Raw genomic sequence first — 26215 nt, forward strand, 5'->3', positions numbered from 1 at the left:
ACGAGGTCCTTTTATCCTAACAGTCTGTGGCAAGACAGCAGGTGGTACCGTCTATCCTATAAAGAGGAATTCCTCAAACGGATAGCACCTAGCCATGCGTTTGGAAATAACAGGGGTTCGTTTCAAAACGACCCCATTTGGGTAAAGGAAAATCCTTCGCCCTTTTGGTAGGCTAACAAGTACCAAAAAGGAATCTCAGTCTCAGCTACCTCTGCCGGTGTAACCTCAAGACTAAAGGTTTCCTGGACGGACACAACTAGTGCATCCACCACTCTTGTGCTATGGCGGAGGCAGAAACGTTCTCCTCACTGCTGAGGAGATATTACCTGAGACAACAGCCCCCTAAGAGGGACCTGCAACTGGCTTGACCTGTTCCGAATCCGTATCTGAAGTATCTGATAAACAATAGGGGTAGGCGGGGGTCGCTACTTGACCCCCGTCCCTGGCAGGCCACCTCCACCCGGGATACCAAAGACTCCAAAATTGCCGATAATGCATTAAAAACAAGTGGGGTACTGGAGGGTCCTGCGACCACCTTGAGGGGATCAGGTGGGGATACCTATGCGGCAGGGTCAATGATTATGCAAGACACTTGCCAGCGACAAAAAATGACAAAGTAAAAAAAAAAAAAAAAACATTTTTTTTTTCTTTTTTTGTGTCCCCCAGTCGCAACAGCGCCCCTCAGTGTTACCTGCCTTTTTGGACCCCACAGAGAGAGAGACAGACCCCAAGGCTCATCCCTGATGCACAGAAGTTTTCATCAGCTTGCTCAGTGCTTGTCTTGTTACAGACAGGAAGTCTTTGGCCCTATTTCCTGGGTAAAAGAGGCGGCTCCGCCCCTTAACACGCCTGCCGGCTCCTCCCCCTGGCTCCATGAGGTGTTTGAGTCACCTCAAACATGGCCGCCCCCATGCTGGAGACACGAGGCTACACCAAAATGGCGGCCTCGTGCGATCTATCAGACAATGGCGGCGGCCTGCACAGAATAGCGGCATGTCTGCAGAAGGATCTCGGCCTCACAACCCTTCACCCTCATGGTGGTCAGCGTGGTCGGAGGTACCGGACCCTAGCGGGCCATATGCGGTCCGTGGCCGTCGGGAGGCATCTGCTTAGCTGGAGGAATGATCTGGAATGCAGTATACATGTATAGACATCGCCCTGTGGCTACTGACAGGTAGGATACCTTATACTATCACAGTAAAGTTCTAGTACTGCCACTGACTACAATCATTTACACATTTTTACAATTAGATTGTCAGCTCCCAAACCAAGCCTCCTGGCTTCTTGTACACAAAAATCACACTCAATTAGGGGGATCTGTGACATGTTGTAGGATAGAGGGGAACCCATCCTTACCATTACAGAGAGGGGCCCGTGTTCACCACAAGACCCGTCAGGGGGAAAGGGGGAACATACTACTCACCATACCGGAACCAGGCGGGCGCCAACTCCTGACAGTACCCCTCTCCACCGAGGTAGGAGGGCTGTCGACCAATACGGGCGCCGTGACTCATGGTCTTTGGCGTTTCAGCGAGACGTTTAACTCGCAGGGTCAGTCCCCGTCCAGTGGGATTATGTCGCGGCCGACCCAGCACGGAGCTATGGCCTGCACGCGCTCGTAGGCTGAACTGAGGTGACCACTGGATCTCAACATCCAGCCCGTCGCCCAGTTCAGCTTTCTTGCTTGAAGATCTCACAGGAACACTGGAGAAAAAAAGCTGTCTAAAAAATCTTTTCTAAGAAAAAAATCCTGCCAGGACCGAAGATCCCAGCAAGGTATCTAGGTCCTTACTCCTAACTAGACAGAAAAAAACTGATTTGCTGTGGCGGAGAGAGAGAGGATATACCCTCGGGGACTGCCCCTGGGGTGTGGCCAGAGCATTTTTCATTTCCTGTCTAGTCCTACTCCTGTGGAGGCAACATAACCCGAAGGTGCTGTATCACCGAGGACTACGTCTGTCAATGAGCGATAGAGAAATATATATAATGTTTGGGGGTTCTAAGTAATTTTCTAGCAAAAAGAACTGATTTTAACTTGTAAACAACAAATGTCAGAAAAAGGCCCGGTCCAGAGGTGGTTAAGCCAACACATTCAGAACTCTGGAGCTGAATATCGGTTCTGGGTCAGTGATACAAAAGAAAGGTGATCGGATAATTATTCATAAAGGATACAAATTTTCCTCATCCTTCACAAGCTGCATGGCCCCCATAGTTCAGACTGGGCAGTACAGAGGTGGGACGGGCTGGAACTTCATTGTTCAGACTGGGCAGTACAGGGCAGAGTAGAGGCTGGAACTCACCTCTTCATGGACCTTTTGATGTTTCAGGAGCTCTGAGCGCCAGCGGAATCCCTTCCCACACTGCGCACACTGAAAAGGCTTTTCCCCGGTGTGGGTCTTCAGGTGTGTGGTGAGGTGCTGGCGCTGTACGAAGTTCTTCCCGCACTGGGCGCACTGGTACGGCCGTTCCCCCGTGTGAATGCGTTCGTGGATGAGCAGCGAGGTGTGCCTCCGGAAACTCTTCCCGCAGACGTTACAGATGTAGGAACGCTCGTCTGTGTGCACCCGTTGGTGGGTGCGCAGCGTCCTCTTATTCAGGAAATTCTTACCGCACTCCGGACAGGAATGGCTGCGCTCCGTTTTCTGCGCCCGCTGCCGCAACAGCAGCCTGGCCCGCTTGCCTAGAGCCTTGCCTCTCTCTAGGGTGCCCAGCGTGCCTTGACCTTCGCGCTTGAAGCGCCTCTTTACTGCAGCATCTGGGAAACGGAAAAGAGAGCGGATGATTGGCTGTGGAATCGGTGCTGAGGAACAGATGTTAAGAACAGTGCAGCCAATCAGACCTAAGTTTAGGCATTCAAGTTAATGCAGATTTTCCATGGCCAGCGTGTGCAGATTGCCAGATCTGTGGAGAATTGTGCAACCCACAAATATGGTCTGCCTAAATGTATGCTCCTAATCATATCGGTATCGGCATTAAAAAAAACGATATTCGTCGATCACTAGTCCGTACGTCACTTCCTGTTGCAGAATCTGATAGGTAGCGGTATTCTGATAGAACACCAGGCCTCAGAGTCGGAAGCCCCCCTTCCTCCCTAATCACCCCCATTCTGATAGAACACCGGGCCTCAGAGTCGGAAGCCCCCCTTCCTCCCTAATCACCCCCATTCTGATAGAACACCAGGCCTCCGAGTCGGAAGCCCCCCTTCCTCCGCAATCACCCCCATTCTGATAGAACATCAGGCCTCAGAGTCGGAAGCCCCCCTTCCTCCCGAATCGCCCCCATTCTGATAGAACACCAGGCCTCAGTCGGAAGCCCCCCTTCCTCCCTAATCACCCCCATTCTGATAGAACACCAGGCCTCAGAGTCGGAAGCCCCCCTTCCTCCGCAATCACCCCCATTCTGATAGAACATCAGGCCTCAGAGTCGGAAGCCCCCCTTCCTCCTCAATCACCCCCATTCTGATTGAACACCAGGCCTCAGAGATGGAAGCCCCCCTTCCTCCCCAATCGCCCCCATTCTGATAAAACACCAGGCCTCAGAGTCGGAAGCCCCCCTTCCTCCCCAATCACCCCCATTCTGATAGAACACCAGGCCTCAGTCGGAAGCCCCCCTTCCTCCCCAATCACCCCCATTCTGATAGAACACCGGGCCTCAGAGTCGGAAGCCCCCCTTCCTCCCTAATCACCCCCATTCTGATAGAACACCAGGCCTCAGAGTCGGAAGCCCCCCTTCCTCCCCAATCACCCCCATTCTGATAGAACACCGGGCCTCAGAGTCGGAAGCCCCCCTTCCTCGCTAATCACCCCCATTCTGATAGAACACCGGGCCTCAGAGTCGGAAGCCCCCCTTCCTCCTCAATCACCCCCATTCTGATAGAACACCAGGCCTCAGAGTCGGAAGCCCCCCTTCCTCCCCAATCACCCTCATTCTGATAGAACACCGGGCCTCAGAGTCGGAAGCCCCCCTTCCTCCTCAATCACCCCCATTCTGATTGAACACCAGGCCTCAGTCGGAAGCCCCCCTTCCTCCCTAATCACCCCCATTCTGATAGAACACCAGGCCTCAGAGTCGGAAGCCCCCCTTCCTCCCCAATCACCCCCATTCTGATAGAACACCAGGCCTCAGTCGGAAGCCCCCCTTCCTCCCTAATCACCCCCATTCTGATAGAACACCAGGCCTCAGAGTCGGAAGCCCCCCTTCCTCCCCAATCACCCCCATTCTGATAGAACACCAGGCCTCAGTCGGAAGCCCCCCTTCCTCCCTAATCACCCCCATTCTGATAGAACACCAGGCCTCAGAGTCGGAAGCCCCCCTTCCTCCCCAATCACCCCCATTCTGATAGAACACCAGGCCTCAGAGTCGGAAGCCCCCCTTCCTCCCCAATCACCCCCATTCTGATAGAACACCAGGCCTCAGTCAGAAGCCCCCCTTCCACCCTATTCACCCCCCTTCAGAAATATCCCCATGAAAACGCAGACAGTCTCTCACCTTTCTGCCCGTCCTCAGAAGCTTTTGCAGAGTTCTAGAACAGATGAAAAGAACAAGTTACTCTGACAGGCGGAGTAGGCCCCCTCGTCACACAGCTCCGTACCAGCCGCAGCAATTTGTACACAACAGCGCGGCGCTCTATGCATCTAGATGTGCGTTTATAACACAGGATCTCATTTACCCAGACACAACTTTCTACAGGCTGCTGTGAGAGAAAATGAGAACATTTCAGTGGTGGGTTAGAAGCAGGACATGAAAAAAGGCCAGTAGAATCATGGAAGCAAGCGTATGAAGAGGAGATTCTTATCGGTATTTGATCTAGAGACTAGGTACAGTATCTCACAAAAATAAGTACACCCCTCATATTTTTGTAAATATTTTATTCTATCTTTTCATGTGACAACACTGAAGAAATGACACTTTGCTACAATGTAAAGTAGTGAGTGTACAGCTTGTATAACAGTGTAAATTTGCTGTCCCCTCAAAATAACTCAACACACAGCCATTAATGTCTAAACCGCTGGCAACAAAAGTGAGTACACCCCAGTGTTAATTTCGTCGACTAAAACGTTTTCGTCGACTAAATTAACACAATTTTAGTTGACTAAAATACGACTAAAACTAAAATGGCATTTTAGTCAAAAGACTATAACTAAAACTAAATCGAAATTTGCTGCCAAAATTCACACTGGTGCATGCTCAAAGCTTAATACCATAAATAATAACATATTAGATTTTTCACTCCAGGACCAGCAGTAGTATATAATGAGTTTGGAAATTGTAGAGAAATGCTTAAATAATGCATTACAAATTACAATTGAACTACACCCATTAGATTATAGATGACTAAAATTTGTTTTAGTCGACTAAAATGTAGGACGTTTTAGTTGACTAAAATGTACTGGAGTTTTAGTCGACTAAATATGACTAAAACTAAAAACACTTGCAGAAGACTGAAATGGGACTAAAACTAAAATGCCATTTTTGTCCTAAGACTAAAACTAAATTGAAATTTGCTGCCAAAATTAACACTGGTACACCCCTAAGTGACAATGCCCAAATTGGGCCCAAAGTGTGAATATTTTGTGTGGCCGCCATTATTTTCCAGCACTGCCTTAACCCTCTTGGGCATGGAGTTCACCAGAGCTTCACAGGTTGCCACTGGAGTCCTCTTCCCCTCCTCCATGATGACATCACAGAGCTGGTGGATGTTAGAGACCTTGCGCTCCTCCACCTTCCGTTTGAGGATGTCTCACAGATGCTCAATAGGGTTTAGGTCTGGAGACATGCTTGGCCAGTCCATCACCTTTACCCTCAGCTTCTTTAGCAAGGCAGTGGTCATCTTGGAGGTGTTTGGGGTGGTTATCATGTTGGAATACTGCCCTGCCCCCCAGTCTCTGAAGGGAGGGGATCATGCTCTGCTTCAGTATGTCACAGTACATGTTGGCATTCATGGTTCCCTCAATGATTTGTAGCTCCCAGTGCCGGCAGCACTCATGCAGCCCCAGACCATGACACTCCCACCACCATGCTTGACTGTAGGCAAGACACACTTGTCTTTGTACTCCTCACCTGGATGCCCCCACACACGCTTGACACCTTGTGAGCCAAATAAGTTTATCTTGGTCTCATCAGACCACAGGAGACGGTTCCAGTAATCCATGTCCTTAGTCTGCTCGTCTTCAGCAAACTGTTTGAGGGCTTTCTTGTGCATCATCTTTAGAAGAGGCTTCCTTCTGGGATGACAGCCATGCAGATCAATTTGATGCAGTGTGCGCCGTATGGTCTGAGCACTGACAGGCTGACCCCCCACCCCTTCAACCTCTGCAGCAATGCTGGCAGCCCTTCAGACGTCTATTTCCCAGAGACAACCTCTGTATATGACGCTGAGCACGTGCACTCAACTGCTTTGGTCAAACATGACGAGGCCTGTTCTGAGTGGAACCTGTCCTGTTAAACCGCTGTATGGTCTTGGCCACCGTGCTGCAGTTCAGTTTCAGGGTCTTCACAATCTTCTTATAGCCTAGGCCATCTTTATGTAGAGCAACAATTCTTTTTTTTATTCAGATCCTCAGAGAGTTCTTTGCCATGAGGTGCCATGTTGAACTTCCAGTGACCAGTATGAGAGTGAGAGCGATAACACCAAATGTAACACACCTGATCCCCATTCACACCTGAGACCTTGTAACACTAACGAGTCACATGACACCGGGGAGGGAAAATGGCTAATTGTGCCAAACTTGGACATTCATCACTTTAGGGGTGTACTCACTTTTGTTGCCAGCGGTTTAGACATTAATGGCTGTGTGTTGAGTTATTTTGAGGGGACAGCAAATTTACACTGTTATACAAGCTGTACACTCACTACTTTACATTGTAGCAAAGTGTCATTTCTTCAGTGTTGTCACATGAAAAGATAGAATAAAATATTTACAAAAATGTGAGGGGTGTACTTACTTTTGTGAGATACTGTGCGTCGGTTGGGATGAGGCCTAATAATATGATTTTGGACATAAAAAAATTGGGCTGGTAGTAATATTTATTTCTTTCCCTGATTTCAGCAATTGAAGACTATATGATTGAGAGCAAACGATTTTGCCATCATGTAATGACCGAATTTCGATCGATAAATCATTCAATGGACGTAAATGAATCTGTCTTTTGTTCATTTTGTCACATATGCCAAGTGCAAACAGTTTGGGCGAGAAACACATTAACCTTTCAATTTATCAAAACTTTTCCAAACTGTTCCTTCGGTTTTTCAGCTCTGAAAAGTTAGAACCGATTTTCAATTTATGCCCATTAACTGGACGAAAAATGAACGAACCAACCAAATGACAGATTTTTGAACGATCTTTCGGCTAGTGTATGGCCAGCCATAAAGGCTAAGCTTAAACCTGGATGATGAGAAGTGGTGGGTGTGCCAATCTGTAGTCCAATCAGATGGCAGAGATTTCAGAAAGTGTGTGTACAAGTCAGGGCTGGACTACACTTGCTTCAGAACCTGGCATTGGACACGCTTTTTTTAAAGCACTCTGAATGCCAATCAAAGCCCTCGTCACTAAATAAAATGGTTTCCTTACAGTCCTGGCCACACAATCAGAAAATATACCATGTAATTTTCTTGGTGCTTCAAAGCCTCCATAGAAGTCTATGACAACGCTCGCCTACAGTGCCTGCAGCTTTTTAGAGGCTTTTTATGCAGCTTTGTTTTGGAGGTACTGCAGGTATGAGATATCCCAGGATGCACTGGAAAACCAACAAGTGAACCAGAAAGACATCAGCAGTCACTTCCGGTTCATGTGTATATATATTCTGGGAGTATCTGGTGTAGACGTCACATCGGGTGTGCAGTGAGGAGCAGCAGGAAGGCAGAGTCTGGACCAAATAGGAAAAAGCACACGTGGTGTTCAACATGGGAACGCCACAGCGGAAGGTATTCGGGGACCAGAGAGACAGGACTGAGCAGCAGGGGATCAGCAGAGCTGGGGGACTGGAGCAGGTGAAACTAGCAATGTAGGGGAAGGTTAGCAGGGACCAGATAAGGGGAGGATCGGAAAACCAGAGGATCAGCAGAGCTGGGGGTTACTGCTGAGCAGGCAACAGCAGAGCTGGGGGTTACTGCTGAGCAGGCAACAGCAGAGCTGGGGGTTACTGCTGAGCAGGCAACAGCAGAGCTGGGGGTTACTGCTGAGCAGGCAACAGCAGAGCTGGGGGTTACTGCTGAGCAGGCAACAGCAGAGCTGGGGGTCGCTATTGAGCAGACAACAGCAGAGGTGGGGGTTACTATTGAGCAGGGAACAGCAGAGCTGAGGGTAAGGCCTCATGCACACTGGATGTTTTGTACAGCTGCGGGGATCTGCTGAACGTGGATACCAATGAGCTGGAGGATCTGCTAAACGTGAGTAGCAATGACCTGGGGGATCTGCTAATAGAGGGCACCAATGAGCTGGGGGATCTGCTAATAGAGGGCACCAATTAGCTGGGGGATCTGGTGAAAAAGGGCGCCAATGTGCTGGGGGATATGCTAATAGGGGGCATCAATGAGCTGGGGGATCTGCTAATAGAGGGCACCAATGAGCTGGGGGATCTGCTGAAAAAGGGCACCAATGAGCTGGGGGATCTGCTGAAAAAGGGCACCAATGAGCTGGGGGATCTGCTGAAAAAGGGCACCAATGAGCTGGGGGATCTGCTGAAAAAGGGCACCAATGAGCTGGGGGATCTGCTGAAAAAGGGCACCAATTAGCTGGGGGATCTGCTGAAAAAGGGCACCAATGAGCTGGGGGATCTGCTGAAAGAGGGCACCAATGAGCTGGGGGGAATCTTCTGAAAGAGGGCACCAATGAGCTGGGGGGAAATCTTCTGAAAGAGGGCACCAATGAGCTGGGGGGATCTGCTGAAAAAGGGCACCAATGAGCTGGGGGATCTGCTGAAAGAGGGCACCAATGAGCTGGGGGATCTGCTGAAAGAGGGCACCAATGAGCTGGGGGGAATCTTCTGAAAGAGGGCACCAATGAGCTGGGGGGAAATCTTCTGAAAGAGGGCACCAATGAGCTGGGGGGATCTGCTGAAAAAGGGCACCAATGAGCTGGGGGATCTGCTGAAAAAGGGCACCAATGAGCTGGGGGATTTGCTGAAAGAGGGCACCAATGAGCTGGGGGGAATCTGCTGAACGTGGGCACCAATGAGCTGGGGGATCTGCTAAAAGAGGGCACCAATGAGCTGGGGGGGATCTTCTGAAAGAGGGCACCAATGAGCTGGAGGATCTGCTGAAAGAGGGCACCAATGAGCTGGAGGATCTGCTGAAAGAGGGCACCAATGAGCTGGGGGATCTGCTGAACGTGGGCGCCAATGAGCTGGGGGATCTGCTGAACGTGGGCACCAATGAGCTGGGGGATCTGCTGAACGTGGGCACCAATGAGCTGGGGGATCTGCTGAACGTGGGCACCAATGAGCTGGGGGATCTTCTGAAAGAGGACACCAATAAGCTGGGGGGGATCTGCTGAACGTGGGCACCAATGAGCTGGGGGGGGATCTGCTGAACGTGGCACCAATGAGCTGGGGGGATCTGCTGAACGTGGGCACCAATGAGCTGGGGGGGGATCTGCTGAACGTGGGCACCAATGAGCTGAGGGGATCTGCTGAATGTGGGTACCAATGAGCCGGGGGATTTTCTGAAAGAGGGCACCAATGAGCCGGGGGATTTTCTGAAAGAGGGCACCAATGAGCCGGGGGATCTTCTGAAAGAGGGCACCAATGAGCTGGGGGATCTGCTGAAAGAGGGCACCAATGAGTCGGGTGATCTGCTGAACGTGGGTGCCAATGAGCTGGGGATCTGCTGAATGTGGGCACCAAGAAGCTGGGGGGAACTGCTGAACGTGGGCACCAATGAGTAGGGGGGAACTGCTGAACGTAGGCACCAATGAGCTGGGGGGGGGGGGGAACTGCTGAACGTGGGCACCAATGGAGCTGGGGGATCTGCTGAACGTGGGTGCCAATGAGCTGGGGGATCTGCTGAACGTGGGTACCAAATATTATTTTTATTATTATACAGGATTTATATAGCGCCAACAGTTTGCGTAGTGCTTTACAATACGAGGGAAGACAATACAATTCAAAACAGGAGGAATTAGAGGGCCCGGGTCCTTAGAGCTTACAATCTAGAAAGGAGGGTCAAGTGACACAAAAGGCAATAACTGTGGGGGATGGGCTGATGGAGAAAATGGAGGTATAGTTGTTAGGTGTGGGTAGGATAGGCTTCTCTGAAGAGGAGGGTTGCCAGGGATCGTCTAAAAGCTAATAGAGTAGGAGATAATCGGACAGATAAGGGTAAGGAGTTCCATAGGATTGGAGAGGCTCTGGAAAAGTCCTGCAGGCGAGCATGGGAGGAGGTGAAGAGGGAGCTAGAGAGCAGGAGGTTTTGAGAGGAACGAAGAGAGCGATTAGGTTGGTATTTTGAGACTAGACTAGAGATGTAGCTGGGAAACTAAGCTCTGGATTGCTTTGTAAGATGTTGTTAGTATTTTGAATTGAATTCATTAGGTGAGCGGAAGCCAGTGGAGGGCTTGACAGAGAGGAGCAGCGGACACTGAGCGATTGGTAAGGTGGATGGGTCTGGCAGCAGCATTCATGATGGATTGAAGGAGGGAGGAGCCTATGTAGAGGTAAGCCAATGAGAAGGGAATTGCAGTAGTCGAGGCACAAGATGACCAGGGAGTGAACTAGGAGCTTTGTTGTTTCATTGGTTAGAAAGGGGCGTATTTTGGAGAGGTTACGGAGGTTGAGGCAGCAAGATTTGGACAGTGATTGGATGTGGGGCTTGAAGGAGAGTTCAGAGTCCAGGACTACACCTAGGACTTTGATAGTTGTGCCATCGATATTGACAGAGAGATCGGGGGAAGGGGCACGTGGTGGAGGAAAAATTATAAGTTCGGTTTTGGAAAGATTGAGTAGGAAGTGGTGTGACATCCAGACCGATATATCCAATAGTAAATTAGTGATACATGAGGAGACTGAGGGAGTGAACTGATGGGTGGACAAATAGTTTTGGGTATCATCAGCGTAGAGATGGTATTGGAAGCCATGGGAGGCTATCAGCTGACCCAGAGAGGAGGTGTAGACTGAAAATAGGAGGGGTCCAAGAACAGAACCTTGGGGGATCCCAACAGAGAAGGGAAGAGGAGAGAAGGAAGTAGAATTGTAAGTAACGCTAAAGGTGCGGTTGGATAAGTAGGAAGAGAACCAATGAAGAGTACAGTCACGGAGACCAAAGGCGTGAAGTTTTTTGAGGAGGAGGGGATGGTCAACCGTATCAAAGGCAGCAGAAAGGTCCAGGAGGAGGAGTACAGAATACTGTCCATTGGTTTTGGCCGTTTGTTCGTTTTAGGTAAGTCGTTTCTGTGGAGTGTTGAGGCCGAAATCCAGACTGAGGGGGATCAAGGAGGCTATTCTCAGCAGGGTGGTCGCTCAGTTGGTTGTAGACCAGACGTTCAAGGAGTTGGATAAAAAGGGGAGCAGGGAAATAGGGCGTAGGTTAACCACTTAAGCCCCGGAGGATTTGGCTGCTAAAGGACCAGGGGTTTTTTTGCGATTTTTTACTGCGTGACTTTAACGGACAATTGCGCGGTCGTGCGATGCTGTACCTAAACGAATTTGACGTCCTTTTTTTCCCACAAACAGAGCTTTCTTTTGGTGGTATTTGATCACCTGTGCGATTTTTTGATCACGCGCTATAAACAAAAAAAGAGCGTAAATTTTGCAAAAATAACAATATTTTTCACATTTTTTTATATGAAAATCCCCCAAAAAAAAAAGTAAAAATCAAAATTTTTTAACATTTTTCGGCCAATTTGTTTTATGCTACCTATGTTTGGTAAAAAAAAATCGCAAAAAGCGTATTTTGATTGGTTTGCGCAAAAGTTATCGCGTTTACTAACAAAGAGAAAGATTTTTGTCATTTTTGGTGTTTTTTTTTTAACGCGTAATGGCGGCGATCTGCGATTTTTTTTTCGGTACTGCGACATTGCGGCGGACAGATCGGACCCTTGACTGACATTTTTGACACTTTTGGGGTTACCAGTGACATTACTGCAGTAATCAGTGCTATACATATGCACTGTTACTGCAAAAATGACACTGGCAGGGAAGGGGTTAACTTTATTGGACAGGGAGGGGTTAAGTGTGTCCTAGGGGCGTGCTTTCTACTGTGTAGGGACATTCCTATTGGTGTAAAAGCAAAGATCAACCGTTCTACATAGTAGAACGGACAGATCTTCACTTTTACACAGGGAGAACTGACAGGCAGCTTGTTTACACAAGCTGCTCTGTCTTTCTCCCTTCACAGGAGCGATCGCAGTGTGACTGGCGGACATAGAGTCCGCCGGTCACACGCACTGACTTGCCTGTGAACGAGCCGCGGCGGGCGCGCGCCTCGGCGGGCGCGCGCCCGCCCGCGATAGGCTCGCAAGTCAGTGACAGGCGAGTGACGTACCGATACGTCACTCTGCCTGGCCGGGGCTGACCGCCGCAGTATATAGTCGTGCGGCGGTCGGCAACCGGTTAAGATTGGTTGGGTCCAGTGAGTGAGCTGGGGGATCTGCTGAATGTGGGTACCAACGAGCTGGGGGATCTGCTGAATAAAGTTACCAATGAGTTGGGGGGATCTGCTGAACAAGGTTACCAATGAGTTGGGGGGATCTGCTGAACAAGGTTACCAATGAGCTGGGGGGGATCTGCTGAACAAGGTTACCAATGAGCTGGGGGGATCTGCTGAACAAGGTTACCAATGAGCTGGGGGGATCTGCTGAATGTGGGTACCAACGAGCTGGGGGATCTGCTGAACAAAGTTACCAATGAGTTGGGGGGATCTGCTGAACAAGGTTACCAATGAGCTGGGGGGGATCTGCTGAACAAGGTTACCAATGAGCTGGGGGGATCTGCTGAACAAGGTTACCAATGAGCTGGGGGGGATCTGCTGAACAAGGTTACCAATGAGCTGGGGGGGGGGATCTGCTGAACAAGGTTACCAATGAGCTGGGGGGGGGGGGGATCTGCTGAACAAGGTTACCAATGAGCTTGGGGGGGGGGGGATCTGCTGAACAAGGTTACCAATGAGCTGGGGGGGGGGGGGATCTGCTGAACAAGGTTACCAATGAGCTGGGGGGATCTGCTGAACAAGGTTACCATACCAATGAGCTGGGGGATCTGCTGAAAAAGGTTACCAATGAGTACAGAGAATGTCTTTCATTACAGTCATACACATATATGGGACATAGCTGACCCTAGTGCACCCTGTGAGGCCTGAGCCATGGTCTAGTACAGAGAAGAGTGAAGGGCCTTTAATTAGACAGTCATACACAGATAAGGGACATAGCTGACCCTAGTGCCCTCAACACGAGGCCTGAGGCATGGTTTAGTACAGAGAAGAGTGAAGGGCCTTTCATTAGACAGACATACACAGATATGGGACGTAGGTCATCCTAGTGCACCCTGTGAGGCCTGAGCCATGGTCTAGTACAGAGAAGAGTGAAGGGCCTTTCATTAGGCAGTCATACACAGATATGGGACATAGCTGACCCTAGTGCACCCTGTGAGGACTGAGCCATGGTTTAGTACAGAGAAGAGTGAAGGGCCTTCCATTAGACAGTCACACACACATACATAGGTTGTACCTGGTCCTGGTGCACCCTCTGGTGTTTGGCGAGTTCAGACCTCCAGCGATAGCTGTTCCCGCAGACGTCACAGGGAAATGGTTTGTCCCCGGTGTGGGTTTTCTTGTGGGTGGTCAGGTGCTGCTGCTGTACAAAGCTCTTCCCACACTGCAGACATTTGTACGGCCGCTCTCCCGTGTGAATCCGCTCGTGGATGAGCAGTGCGGTGTGTCGGCGGAAACACTTCCCGCACACGTTACAGATGTACGAGCGTTCGCCCAGGTGAGCACGCAGGTGCGCTTTTAACGTCCGCTTGTTGTAAAAAATCTTCCCGCACTCCGCACAGGCGTGGGCCTTCTCCGCTTTGGTGTTACGCGGTCGCTTCTTCGTCACACACCTCTTGGGTTGAGGATTCTTCGCGTGATCGCCGGAGTCTCCTGCAAGTCAGACAGAATGCAAGAAATATAAATTCAGGCATTTTATTATATAAAGCCACTTTCAGGATAAAACCTATAATCAGTAGTCCGCTACACGCACAAATACCTTTCAATAAGGTTTAATTTACCTTTTAGGGGCATCATTGTTGCCATACCTTCCATATAAATGATCCCTCTGAGCCTCAGTATTTGTACCTTCCTGTCCAGGGGCTGCTCTATCTCCAGCAGGGTGACTGGTTCCATCACCACTCCAGTATCCAGCCTGCTAAAGTCAATGACTGCACAGTTCCGACGTATGCATTCAGAGCCATGCATCGTCATTGATTTTAACAAGCTGGCTGCATGAACCACCTGTGCCTCCCGGGCAGATAAATATGGGCCTCAGCACAGGTGTGGTATAGCAAGATGGTGATTGGACAGCATGATTATTGCACAGGTGTGCCTTAGGCTGCCCACAATAAAAGGCCACTCTAAAATGTGCAGTTTTACTGTATTGGGGGGGGGGGGGGTCAGAAAACCAGTCAGTATCTGGTGTGACCACCATTTGCCTCACGCAGTGCAACACATCTCCTTGGCATAGAGTTGATCAGGTTGGTGATTGGTTCCTGTGGAATGTTGGTCCACTCCTCTTCAATGGCTGTGCGAAGTTGCTGGATATTGGCAGGACCTGGAACACGCTGTCCTATACGCCGATCCAGAGCGTCCCAAACATGCTCAATGGGTGACATGTCCGGTGAGTATGCCAGCCATAGAAGAACTGGGATGTTTTCAGCTTCCAGGAATTGTGTACAGATCCTTGCCCCATGGGGCCGCGCATTATCATTCTGCAACATGAGGTGATGGTCGTGGATGAATGGCACAACAATGGGCCTCAGGATCTCGTCACAGTATCTCTGTGCATTCAAAATGGCATCAATGAAATGCACCTGTGTTCCTTGTCCATAACATATGCCTGCCCATACCATAACCCCACTGCCACCATGGGCCACTCCATCCACAACATACGCCTGCCCATACCATAACCCCACCGCCACCATGGGCCACTCCATCTACAACATACACCTTCCCATACCACAACCCCACCGCCACCATGGGCCACTCCATCCACAACGTACGCCTGCCCATACCATAACCCCACCACCACCATGGGCCACTCCATCCACAACATACGCCTGCCCATACCATAACCCCACCGCCACCATGGGCCACTCCATCCACAACATACGCCTGCCCATACCATAACCCCACCACCACCATGGGCCACTCCATTCACAACGTACGCCTGCCCATACCATAACATCACCGCCACCATGGGCCACTCCATTCACAACGTACGCCTGCCCATACCATAACCCCACCACCACCATGGGCCACTCCGTCCACAACGTACACCTGCTCATACCATAATCCCACCGCCACCTTGAGGCCACTCCGTCCACAACGTACACCTGCTCATACCATAATCCCACCGCCACCATGGGCCACTCAATCCACAACGTACACCTGCTCATACCATAATCCCACCACCACCATGGGCCACTCCATCCACAACGTACACCTGCCCATACCATAACCCCACCACCACCATGGGCCACTCCACCCACAACGTACGCCTTCTCATACCATAATCCCACCAGCACCATGGGCCACTCCACCCACAACGTACGCCTGCCCATACCATAATCCCACCTCCACCATGGGCCACTCCACCCACAACGTACGCCTGCTCATACCATAATCCCACCACCACCATGGGCCACTCCATCCACAACGTACGCCTGCCCATACCATAATCCCACCGCCACCATGGGCCACTCTATCCACAACGTACACCTGCTCATACCATAATCCCACCGCCACCATGGGCCACTCCATCCACAACATACACCTACCCATACCATAATCCCACCTCCACCATGGGCCACTCCACCCACAACGTACGCCTGCCCATACCATAATCCCACCACCACCATGGGCCACTCCATTCACAACGTACGCCTGCCCATACCATAACCTCACCGCCACCACGGGCCACTCCATCCACAATTCCTCCCACTGATACCAATGATGGGGCACTTTTCCTTCCACTGACACCAATGACGGGGCACTATTCCTCCCACTGACACCAATGACGGGACACTATTCCTCCCACTGATACCAATGATGGGACACTATTCCTCCCACTGACACCAATGATAGGACACTATTCCTCCCACTGACACCAATGACGGGGCACTATTCCTCCCACTGACACCAATGATGGGGCACTATTCCTCCCACTGATACCAATGATGGGACACTATTCCTCCCACTGATACCAATGATGGGACACTATTCCTCCTACTGACACCAATGATAGGACACTATTCCTCCCACTGACACCAATGACGGGGCACTATTCCTCCCACTGATACCAATGATGGGACACTATTCCTCCCACTGAAACCAATGATGGGACACTATTCCTCCCACTGACACCAATGATGAGGCACTATTCCTCCCACTGAAACCAATGATGGGACCCTATTCCTCCCACTGACACCAATGATGGGGCACTATTCCTCCCACTGACACCAATGATGGGGCACTATTCCTCCCACTGACACCAATGATGGGGCACTATTCCTCCCACTGACACCAATGATGGGGCACTATTCCTCCCACTGACACCAATGATGGGGCACTATTCCTCCCACTGACACCCATGATGGGGCACTATTCCTCCCACTGACACCAATGATGGGGCACTATTCCTCCCACTGACACCAATGATGGGGCACTATTCCTCCCACTGACACCAATGATGGGGCACTATTCCTCCCACTGACACCCATGATGGGGCACTATTCCTCCCACTGACACCAATGATGGGGCACTATTCCTCCCACTGACACCAATGATGGAGCACTATTCCTCCCACTGACACCAATGATGGGGCACTATTCCTCCCACTGACACCAATGATGGGGCACTATTCCTCCCACTGACACCAATGATGGGGCACTATTCCTCCCACTGACACCAATGATGGGGCACTATTCCTCCCACTGTCTAAGAGGGGGTTTGTCTTTTCTTATCAGTCAGAGCTGGAGAGGACTTTGAAGACTGTTCCTTGGAGGATGATCGAATTCTTCCAACCAGTAGCATCCTTGATTATACGGAAAACTGGTCACAGCGACATTGTCACTTGAACAGCATGCCGGTCAAACGCTCCAGCTGACATGGAACACAGAAAATGAGACAAGAAGCTTGCTGCGAACTGTCACAGATGGACGTTTAACGACTTCAATACCGGGCACTTTTACCCCCTTCCTGCCCAGGCTAATTTTCAGCTTTCAGTGCTGTCGCATTTTGAATGACAATGACGTGGTCATGCAACACTGTACCCATATGATATTTTTATCATTTATTTCCCCACAAAAGAGCTTTTTTTGTGGGTATTTGATCACCACTGGACTTTTATTTAAAAAAAAAATTTTTTTTTTCGTTTCTTTAATAACATTTTGTAAATAAGTCAATTTTCTCCTTTGCTGACAGGCACTGATGGGACGGCACGGATAGGCAGCACTGATATGCAGCATGGATAGGCAGCACTGATTGGCATCCTCGATGGGCAGATGAGATGGCACTGAGGAGCACTGATGAGGCGGCACTGATGAGGCACTAATATGCAACACTGATGGGCACCAATATGCAGCACAGATAGGCGGCAATGATAGGCATCCCCGATGGGCAGATGACAGCACTGAAGAGCACTGATGAGGCACTAATATGCAGCACTGATAGGCACCGATATGCAGCACGGATAGGCAGCACTGATTGGAGTCCTTGATGGGCAGATGAGATGGCACTGAAGAGCACTGATGAGGCACTAATATGCAGCACTAATGGGTATTAACATACAGCACGGATAGGCGGCACTGATTAGCATCCCTAATGGGCAGATGAGATGGCACTGAAGAGCACTGATGAGGCACTAATATGCGGCACTGATGGGCAGCACCGATTGGCATCCCTGATGGGCAGATGAGACGGCACTGAAGAGCACTGATGAGGCGGCACTAATATGCAGCATGGATAGGCGGCACTGATTGGCATCCCTGGTGAGCACCGCTGATGGGTCTGCACTGATAATCAATGCTCTGATTATCAGGCGCAGTAGCACATCCCCCCCCCCGTCAGGAGAGCTGCTGATCGGCTTGCCTCTACCCGCGCCTTCCTGGTTACGCTGTGACCAGCTGTGATTGGACACAGCTGATCACATAGTAAGGAGCCTACGTCATAGGGCTCTTTACGGACATCAGAGATGCGGTGTTTCAGAGTGACACTGCACCACCGATCGACGCACTGCGAGCGAGCCACTGGCTTATCCTGCTGGATGTAATATGATGCCCAGCCAGGATAACTGATCCCCCGCCCAGCCATCATTCTGCTATAGACCAGGCTAGAAGTGGTTAAAGAGTAACTCCACTGTGTGATCTCTGTACATTGCAGGGATTGTAACAAGCATTGTTGCAGATTTCTACCTTCTGTTCTTCTGAAGAAATAGCCGTTTGTCTGTGTCCACGTGCTCAGTGAATTTGATAGGGAGTGACTAGAATTATAAATCAGCTGCTGCACCTGCAGAACTCCAACGAGGAGAGTGGCATGGTCTGCATCCCTTTAGACACGATTTTCCCTTTGGGAGTATCTCACCAAAATGCAATTTTTTGTTGCAGGGGATGCCTGAAATCTGACTTGTATCTTTGTGCAGACTTCTGGGAAAATCAGTGAGCCAATCACACAAGCAGGAAATTACATTTCTGGGGGCGCTCTGTATACCATCTGTGTGCAGAGCGCCTCCAGGTAGCCATATTGCATTGCCTTTTACAGAAAATTATAGTGCTGTAGATTAACCCCCTTCCCACTGATACAATGCAAATATGTGGCTTTGGCTTCAAATGGTTGTAGCGGGATGATCTGCAGCTGCAGGAGGCATCACCCCGGTACCATTTTTTTTTGAGCAGACGGTCGGCTGTTATTACAAGCAGCGGGAGGGGATGCCCCCCCCACTCCCACCGCCTTTCGTGGCTTGCTCGTGTCTCCCGTCCCACCAGAAGGCCCAAGCGACCAGCCAGCATGTTCGCCAGATGAAGCCCCAAGCAAAGACGGAATCGGCTTTGATCGGGTCTCGGATTTAGTAACCCGGAAGCGATGTCACGACGTCACTTCTGGTTACTGGAGCATTAAAGGCGCCAGATTTTATAAAACAGGATTTTTTTTAAATTACTGTAAAAGCCATTTCTCTGATGTTCATTGACGGACACAGCTCCTGATTCTTCTTTACCATTGGGTTATACTGCCCCCTACAGGAGTAGGACACTAGGCAGAAAGAATCTGGCTACACCCATGGGCAGTCCCAGGGGGTATACTCCCCCTCTCTGCTATAGGCACTCAGTATTGTCACAAGCAATGTCAGAAGAATTACAACTCCACAGAGGGGTGGGTGCTGTGTCCATCAATGAACATCAGAGAAATGGATTTTACGGTAAGTCAAAAATCCCATTCTCTCTTTCGTTCAATGACGGACACAGCTTCTGATATTCATAACCATTGGGATGTCCCAAAGCAGTGTTAAACCTGAGGGGTGGGAACAAAAAAAAAAATTCCCAAGGCTAAACAGTAGCCAACCAGAGAACCAAAACAACTGGAGTCCACCTGAAAAAAACAATACACCCCCAAAGAGGATCAGGTCCTCTAAACAGCAGCCTGCATCCGCAGATGCCAACACATCCACTTTATAGAACTTTGTGAAAGTGTGCACTGACGACCAAGTGGCCACCTTTCAAAGCTGAGTCACTGATGCCTGATGGCGGAAGGCCCAGGAGGCACTAAGCGCCCGAGTAGAGAACACCTTGACAGGGAAAGGAGGAACCCGAGCCCTGATGGAATAGGCCTGAACCACCGTCTGTCTGATCCATCTGGAAATGGTAGCAGAGGAAGTGGACAACCCTTTCCGAGACCAATCTGTGAGCACAATAGTCTGAATTCTGAAAAGACTCCGTAGCTGCCAGGTACACCCTAATTGCCTGGACCACATCCAAGGCAAGCAAGGCAATTTCCTTCAGATGTTTTGGCCTGGGACACAGGGAAGGCAACACAATGTCTTCATTCAAATGAAAATCAGAGACAACCTTTGGGAGGAAAGACGGACAGGGGCGAAGAAACACCTCATCTCTGAATCACCAAGGTGAATGGCATGATAACGCTTCCAGTTTTGATACCATGCGCGCAGAGGTGATAGCCACCAAAAAAGGATTCTGGAGGACTGAAAGCATCAAACTGAGGTCCCAAGGCAGCAACAGATACCCCACTGGAGGAACCAAATGTTGGACACCCTGAAGAAAGGTACGCACCAGGGAGTGTGTGGCCAAGGGTCGTTGGAAGAAGACCACCAAAGCCGACACCTGGTCCTTGATGGTACTCAAGGCCAATCTCTGTTCAACTCCGACCCCCCGTTGAAGGAAGGTCAAAATCCGAGCCACCGAGAGGGAGTGAGGATGAACCTCAAGAGACTCACACCACGCACGATGGTAGATCTTCCTAGAAGTAGATTTCCCAGCTTTTAACAGCGTTGGAATCACGAACTCAGATACACCTCTATCCATCAGCACTTGGTGTTCAACAACCAAGCCGTCAAAGCCAGCAACTGTAAAGCAGGATAGAAGATTGGTCCTTGGGACAGCAGATTCTCCCTGTAAGGAAGCTTCCAAGGAACCCCAGCGACCAGCCGCACCAGATCCGCGTACCAAGCCCGGCGAGGCCAGTCTGGAGCCACTAAGATGACCGGAATCCCTCGATCCTGCGCAGAAGTCTTGGCAGAAACTTGAGAGGAGGGAAGGCATAAATAAGAAGATACTGCCCCATGGGGCCACCAGCACGTCTGTGGTGTCTGCTAGAGGATCCCGTGACCGAGCCACAAACCTCTGCACCTTTCTGTTGAGCCGAGACGCCAGCAGATCCAACTTAGGGGTGCCCTACTGGAGACACAAATGAAACACCTCCGGATGAAGGGACCACTACCCTTGGTCCAATGCCTGCCGACTGAAGGAATCCGCCTGCGAGTTTTCCACTCCAGGAAAGTGTATGGCGTGGAGGGCTGGAACAAACCGTTCTGCCCACCTTAGAATGCCAGATACCTCCAAAGCCGCCAGGACACTTTTTGTGCCCACTTTGTGATTGACATAGGCCACGGCTGTGGTATTGTCCGGTTGAATGCGCACTGGACAACCCTGAAGATGATCCATCCAATGATCCAAGCACAGTCTGATCGCTCGGATTTCCAAGACATTGATCGGTAGTCTGGACTTTTCCAGTGTAAAGATCCCCTGAGCAGAATTTTTGCCGAGGGCGCCACCGCAGCCGGACAGGCTAGCATCCGTGGTGACCACTGTCCAATACAAGTGGAAGGATTTGCATAGCCGAAGCCCTGGAGAATGAAGCCACCATATTAGGGACACCTTGGAGCCCCCAGGCTCAGCCGGATCTGATTTCCAGAGACTGCTGAGTCTTGTCCCATTTGGTCAGAATATTCCTTTGCAGAGGCCTCGTATGGAACTGTGCAAACGGGCGCCCGAGCCAAGCTGAAGCTCCGTCTGTCCATTCAGACACGGAGCTGCGGTTCAGCCCCGCCCCTTCCCTCCCCTGATAGACAGCCACAGAAGCCAATGGCGCTGTCTCAGCCAATCAGGAGGGAGAGTCCTGGACAGATGAGGGACTTGTGAACATCGCTGGACAGAGATGGGGCTCAAGTATTAAGGGGTACTGGGGAGGCTGCTGCACACAGAAAGCTTTTTATCTTATTGCATAGAATGTACCTTCTGACTTTACAACTCCTTTAATTACCCTGGTGTAAGTGTAAGCAGTAAAACAACAATCTGCAATGAAGAAATCACGTAACACTTGTAGTGTGTCTTCATATACAGCCTCTTCTGCAGTATACATTGAACAGTATGTGGCGCACCCTGGTGGTGATTGTAGTGTACCTTTGTTCGATTCTTCATCCTTCCCACAGCTATTCGAATCTCCCGGTTCTTCCTTCACCAACGTTTCAGGGACCTGAAACAACAACACCACACATACTGAGCAATATGAAACAACCAGTCTACACCGCTGCGACTTGCCATGCGATTTGACAGTTCCAAATCGCATGACAAGTCCCTTCCCTCCAATCCACTCTCAGAGCTCTCCTTACGGAGCTCTGCAGAGCGCTACTTCAGCTTTCCGCCCCCTTTTTTTCTGACAGCTCAGAGACGCTTTGTAAGTTCTGGAATTTGAAGGGTTGTAGAGAGAAGACTGCAGATAAACAGGTGCAACTTATGTAGGAGGATGTGTGTCATCTCTGTGTATCACGTGAGGCCAGTCCCTTCACTGGGTTTATGTGAGGGTTTACAGCCATTTTTTTTATGAATGTTTAATGGAAGACTTTGGGGGGGGGATTGGATTCCGGTCTGTATTGGCCCCCTGCTGCCCCTCTCCTCTATTTGCTATGGGTTTGCACACAGCTGCTACTTCTAAACCACACTGACAGCTCCTCTATCCAGAACCCGAGTATGTGCTGCTGGCTGAGTCGGCGGCTGGCAGCCAACGGGGGCCGGCGGCAGGCAGCACCTGGCAGCCAACGGGGTCGGCGGAAGGCAGCACCTGGCAGCCAACAGGGGCCGGCGGCAGGCAGCACCTGGCAGCCAACAGGGGCCGGCGGCAGGCAGCACCTGGCAGCCAACGGGGGCCGGCGGCAGGCAGCACCTGGCAGCCAACGGGGGCCGGCGGCGGGCAGCACCTGGCAGCCAACGGGGGCCGGGCGGCACCTGGCCGCCAAAGCGGGCAGCCAATGGGGCCGGCAGCTGGCAACGCGTGGCAGCCAATGGGGAGGCGCCCGTGTGAAAGGGGCCTAAGGTGGCATGAGTTACAGGATCTCCTATCGCCCCCACCTTGCTGCAATGTCCTTCCCTAGTGAGCCACTGCCCATCACACCCTCAAGCCAAGTACACACGGGCCGAATGCCGGGCAACATCAGTGGGTTCATTAACTTACTGCGGCAGGCAGCCTCTCCTGCACGAACCGAAGTAGCGCTATGTCAGTCGCGCGCTGCTATGCTCCCCCCCCCCCCCCACTAGGCAGCGGGGATGCCAATGCATGGGGCCGGTGGCCGCGATCACTCCCCGTGAGAGAGAACAATGTTTTTGACAGGTACCCTTCCCCACTTCCGGGAGACGGTGCCGCGTCACTGTCCCTCGGAAGTTTGGCTCCCTCCTCCTTCCCCCTGCAGTGCTGACATCACTGGACTTACCAGCACAGGTAAGTGTCTTAATATTAAAAGTCAGCAGCTGCAGTGTGCGCGCAGTGTGTGCGCGCAGTGTGTGTAGCTGCGACTTAATTTTAGGAGGGGGAGAGGGGGAGGCTGGAACACCGATTTAAGAGACTGACTGATCCAATTTAAAATAGTCCACCGGGCCTACTTTACCCCCTACAGGTTAAATAAAATGAATCCCCCCTGGGTGCTGGAGGTGTCCCGGGGGACTTTGCCCGTGTATTTTGGGCTTGTCCTGTTGTCTCTATTTTCTGGAGTGAAATCCTTGCTTTCATTAACACAGTCAGTGGCATGTCTCTGCAGCCTTCCATGTCAATCTGTACACTTGGCCATGTTGAACAATCGGTGCCCGAGGTTGCAGGGCGCACCATAAGCTTGCTCCTATTTTACGCTAGGAAAGCAACAGCACTTCACTGGAAGAAATCCTCTCCCCCGTCTGTCATCTTCTGGAAACAACTGGTCAACAAAAACTTTCCTCTTTATAAAGATACCTATACACAGAGGGAGCCCCAAAAAAACTGAATTTTTGTAAAATCTTACCTGTAAAATTCCTTTCTCTGAGTCCTCCGACAGTCGCCGCCTCCTCTAAGTCATCACTGTTGGGTATTGACTTCCGCTCCACAGGAGAAGCTAGGCATATAGACTTAGTCAAAAGACAAAAGGCATTAGCATATACACACCCATGGGGGCTGTCCCATCTGGTCAATACCCCCCTGCAGTGACCACTCCCAACTCAGTTTGGTAGCATAGCAGTAGGTAACAAGAACCCCAAAAGAGGGGCGGGGGCGGCGACTGTCGGAGGACTCAGAAAGGAATTTTACAGGTAAGATTTTACAAAAATTCCGTTTTCTCTTACGTCCTCCGACAGTCGCCGCCGCCTCTAAGTCATCACTGTTGGGATGTCCCAAAGCAGTATAGACATGAGGGGTGGGAGACGCAACCGTAGAAAAGGCAATGCAGTACCCACATCAGAGAAAGGAATCTTACATGCACCGTAAGAGAACTAACTGGGCAACCGAAAAAAAAACAATGCTCAACAGGAGCAACAGCCCAGGAAAGCAAATGCTAACAGCCAGGGACCCAGAAAAAAACTCAAGGGTCCATCATGGCACTGCCGCACTGAGAACCTTGCGGCCAAAGGAGGCATCAGCTGATGCCAGAACGTCTACTTTGTAGAATTTGGAAAAAGTGTGCACCGACGACCAAGTCGCAGCCTTGCACACCTGGGCCACCGAGGGCCTATGCCAATAGGCCCAGGACACACTCACAGATCTGGTAGAGTGCGCCTTAACAGGGAAGGGTGGAACCCGTTCCTTCAAGGCGCAAGCCTGTTCAATGGTCTGTCTGATCCATTTGGCAATAGTTGCTGCGGATGCACCCATGCCCTTCCGAGGTCCCTCAGGAAGGACAAAGAGGGAATCCGTTTTACGAAAAGATTCTGTAGACGACAGGTAAACCCTGATCGCCCTGACAACATCCAAGATTGCAGAGCAACCTCCTTAGGATGCTTAGGCTTCGTACAAAGCGAAGGCAGGACAATGTCCTCATTAATGTGGAACTCAGAGACCACCTTAGGAAGAAAGGAGGGCTGCGGACGCAAAACCACCTTATCCCGGTGAATCACGAAGTATGGAGAACGGCAAGATAACGCTGCCAGTTCAGACACCCTGCGTGCCAAAGTGATCGCCACCAAAAAGACAACCTTCTTAGACAGCAGAGGCAACGAGATATCCCGAATGTTTTCGAAGGGAGCACGTTGTAACACGGACAGAACAAAGTTCAAGTCCCAAGGAGGTAAGGGCTCCTTCCTGGGGGGAGCCAAATGTCACACACCTTGAATGAAGGTGCGAACCAGAGAATGAGACGCCACAGGGCTTTGGAAAAGAATAGCCAGGGCGGACACCTGGCCCTTGATCGTGGCCAGCGCCAGGCGCTGGTCCACTGCCGCCTGGAGAAAAGCCAACACTCTTGACACAGAGTACGAGCGAGGGGAGAACCCCCTGGACTCGCACCAGGCGAAGTAAGCAATTCCAGGTACGGTAATAGATCTTTCCAGAGGAGGTCTTCCTAGCCTTGACAAGAGTAGGGATGACCTCAGAGGAGAGACCCCTGTCCCTCAGGACCTGGGTCTCAACAGCCAGGCCGTTAAAGCCAGCGACTGTAAAGCAGGATGGAAGATCAGACCCTGAGACAGGAGATCTTCCCGCATAGGCAGCCGCCACGGAGGCGCCACTGCCAGATGAACAACGTCGGCGTACCAGGACCGGCGTGGCCAGACCGGAGCGACCAGAATCACCAGGTGCGGTTCCGAGGCTAGCCTGCAGAGGAACCTGGATAGCAACTGAATCGGAGGAAAGGCATACAGACGATACTGATGCCAAGGAGCCACCAACGCATCCGAGGTGACTGCAAGAGGATCGCGTGTTCTTGCCTTCGGTTTAGTCGAGATGCGAACAGATCCACGTCCGGGGATCCCCACCTCGCACACAGCATTTGGAAGACCTCCGGGTGCAGGGACCATTCCCCCTGGTCCAGGGTCTGGCGGCTCAGATAGTCGGCCTGCCAATTTTCCACACCCGGAATGTGAACTGCTGAGATCGCCGGGACATGAGTCTCGGCCCGCGATAGAATGTCGGTCACCTCCCGGGCCGCACGAGCACTCCTGGTGCCCCCTTGGTGGTTGATGTAAGCCACCGCGGTAGCATTGTCCGTTTGTACCCGGACAGGATGGCCCTGAAGACGGTCCGACCACTGGAAGAGGCAGAGTTTTATCGCTCGCAATTCCAACACAT

At 51.0% G+C, this 26215-nt stretch overlaps 1 protein-coding gene across 1 annotated transcript in view; it reads right to left on the minus strand.

The window, feature by feature from the left end:
* Positions 1 to 26215, minus strand: part of LOC309545788 (uncharacterized protein) — a 73724-nt gene that overhangs the window by 16747 nt on the left and 30762 nt on the right. Inside the window, exons 4-7 of the mRNA XM_082245139.1 lie at positions 22099 to 22171; positions 13659 to 14074; positions 4489 to 4522; positions 2301 to 2755 (exon numbers count right to left, since the gene is read on the minus strand). Coding sequence (XP_082101265.1) covers positions 2301 to 2755; positions 4489 to 4522; positions 13659 to 14074; positions 22099 to 22171 — 978 coding nt within the window. The remainder of the gene's footprint in view (positions 1 to 2300; positions 2756 to 4488; positions 4523 to 13658; positions 14075 to 22098; positions 22172 to 26215) is intronic.

The sequence above is a fragment of the Pelophylax lessonae genome, assembly GCF_965119305.1.
Source record: "Pelophylax lessonae genome assembly, chromosome: 2".
NCBI lineage: Eukaryota > Metazoa > Chordata > Amphibia > Anura > Ranidae > Pelophylax > Pelophylax lessonae.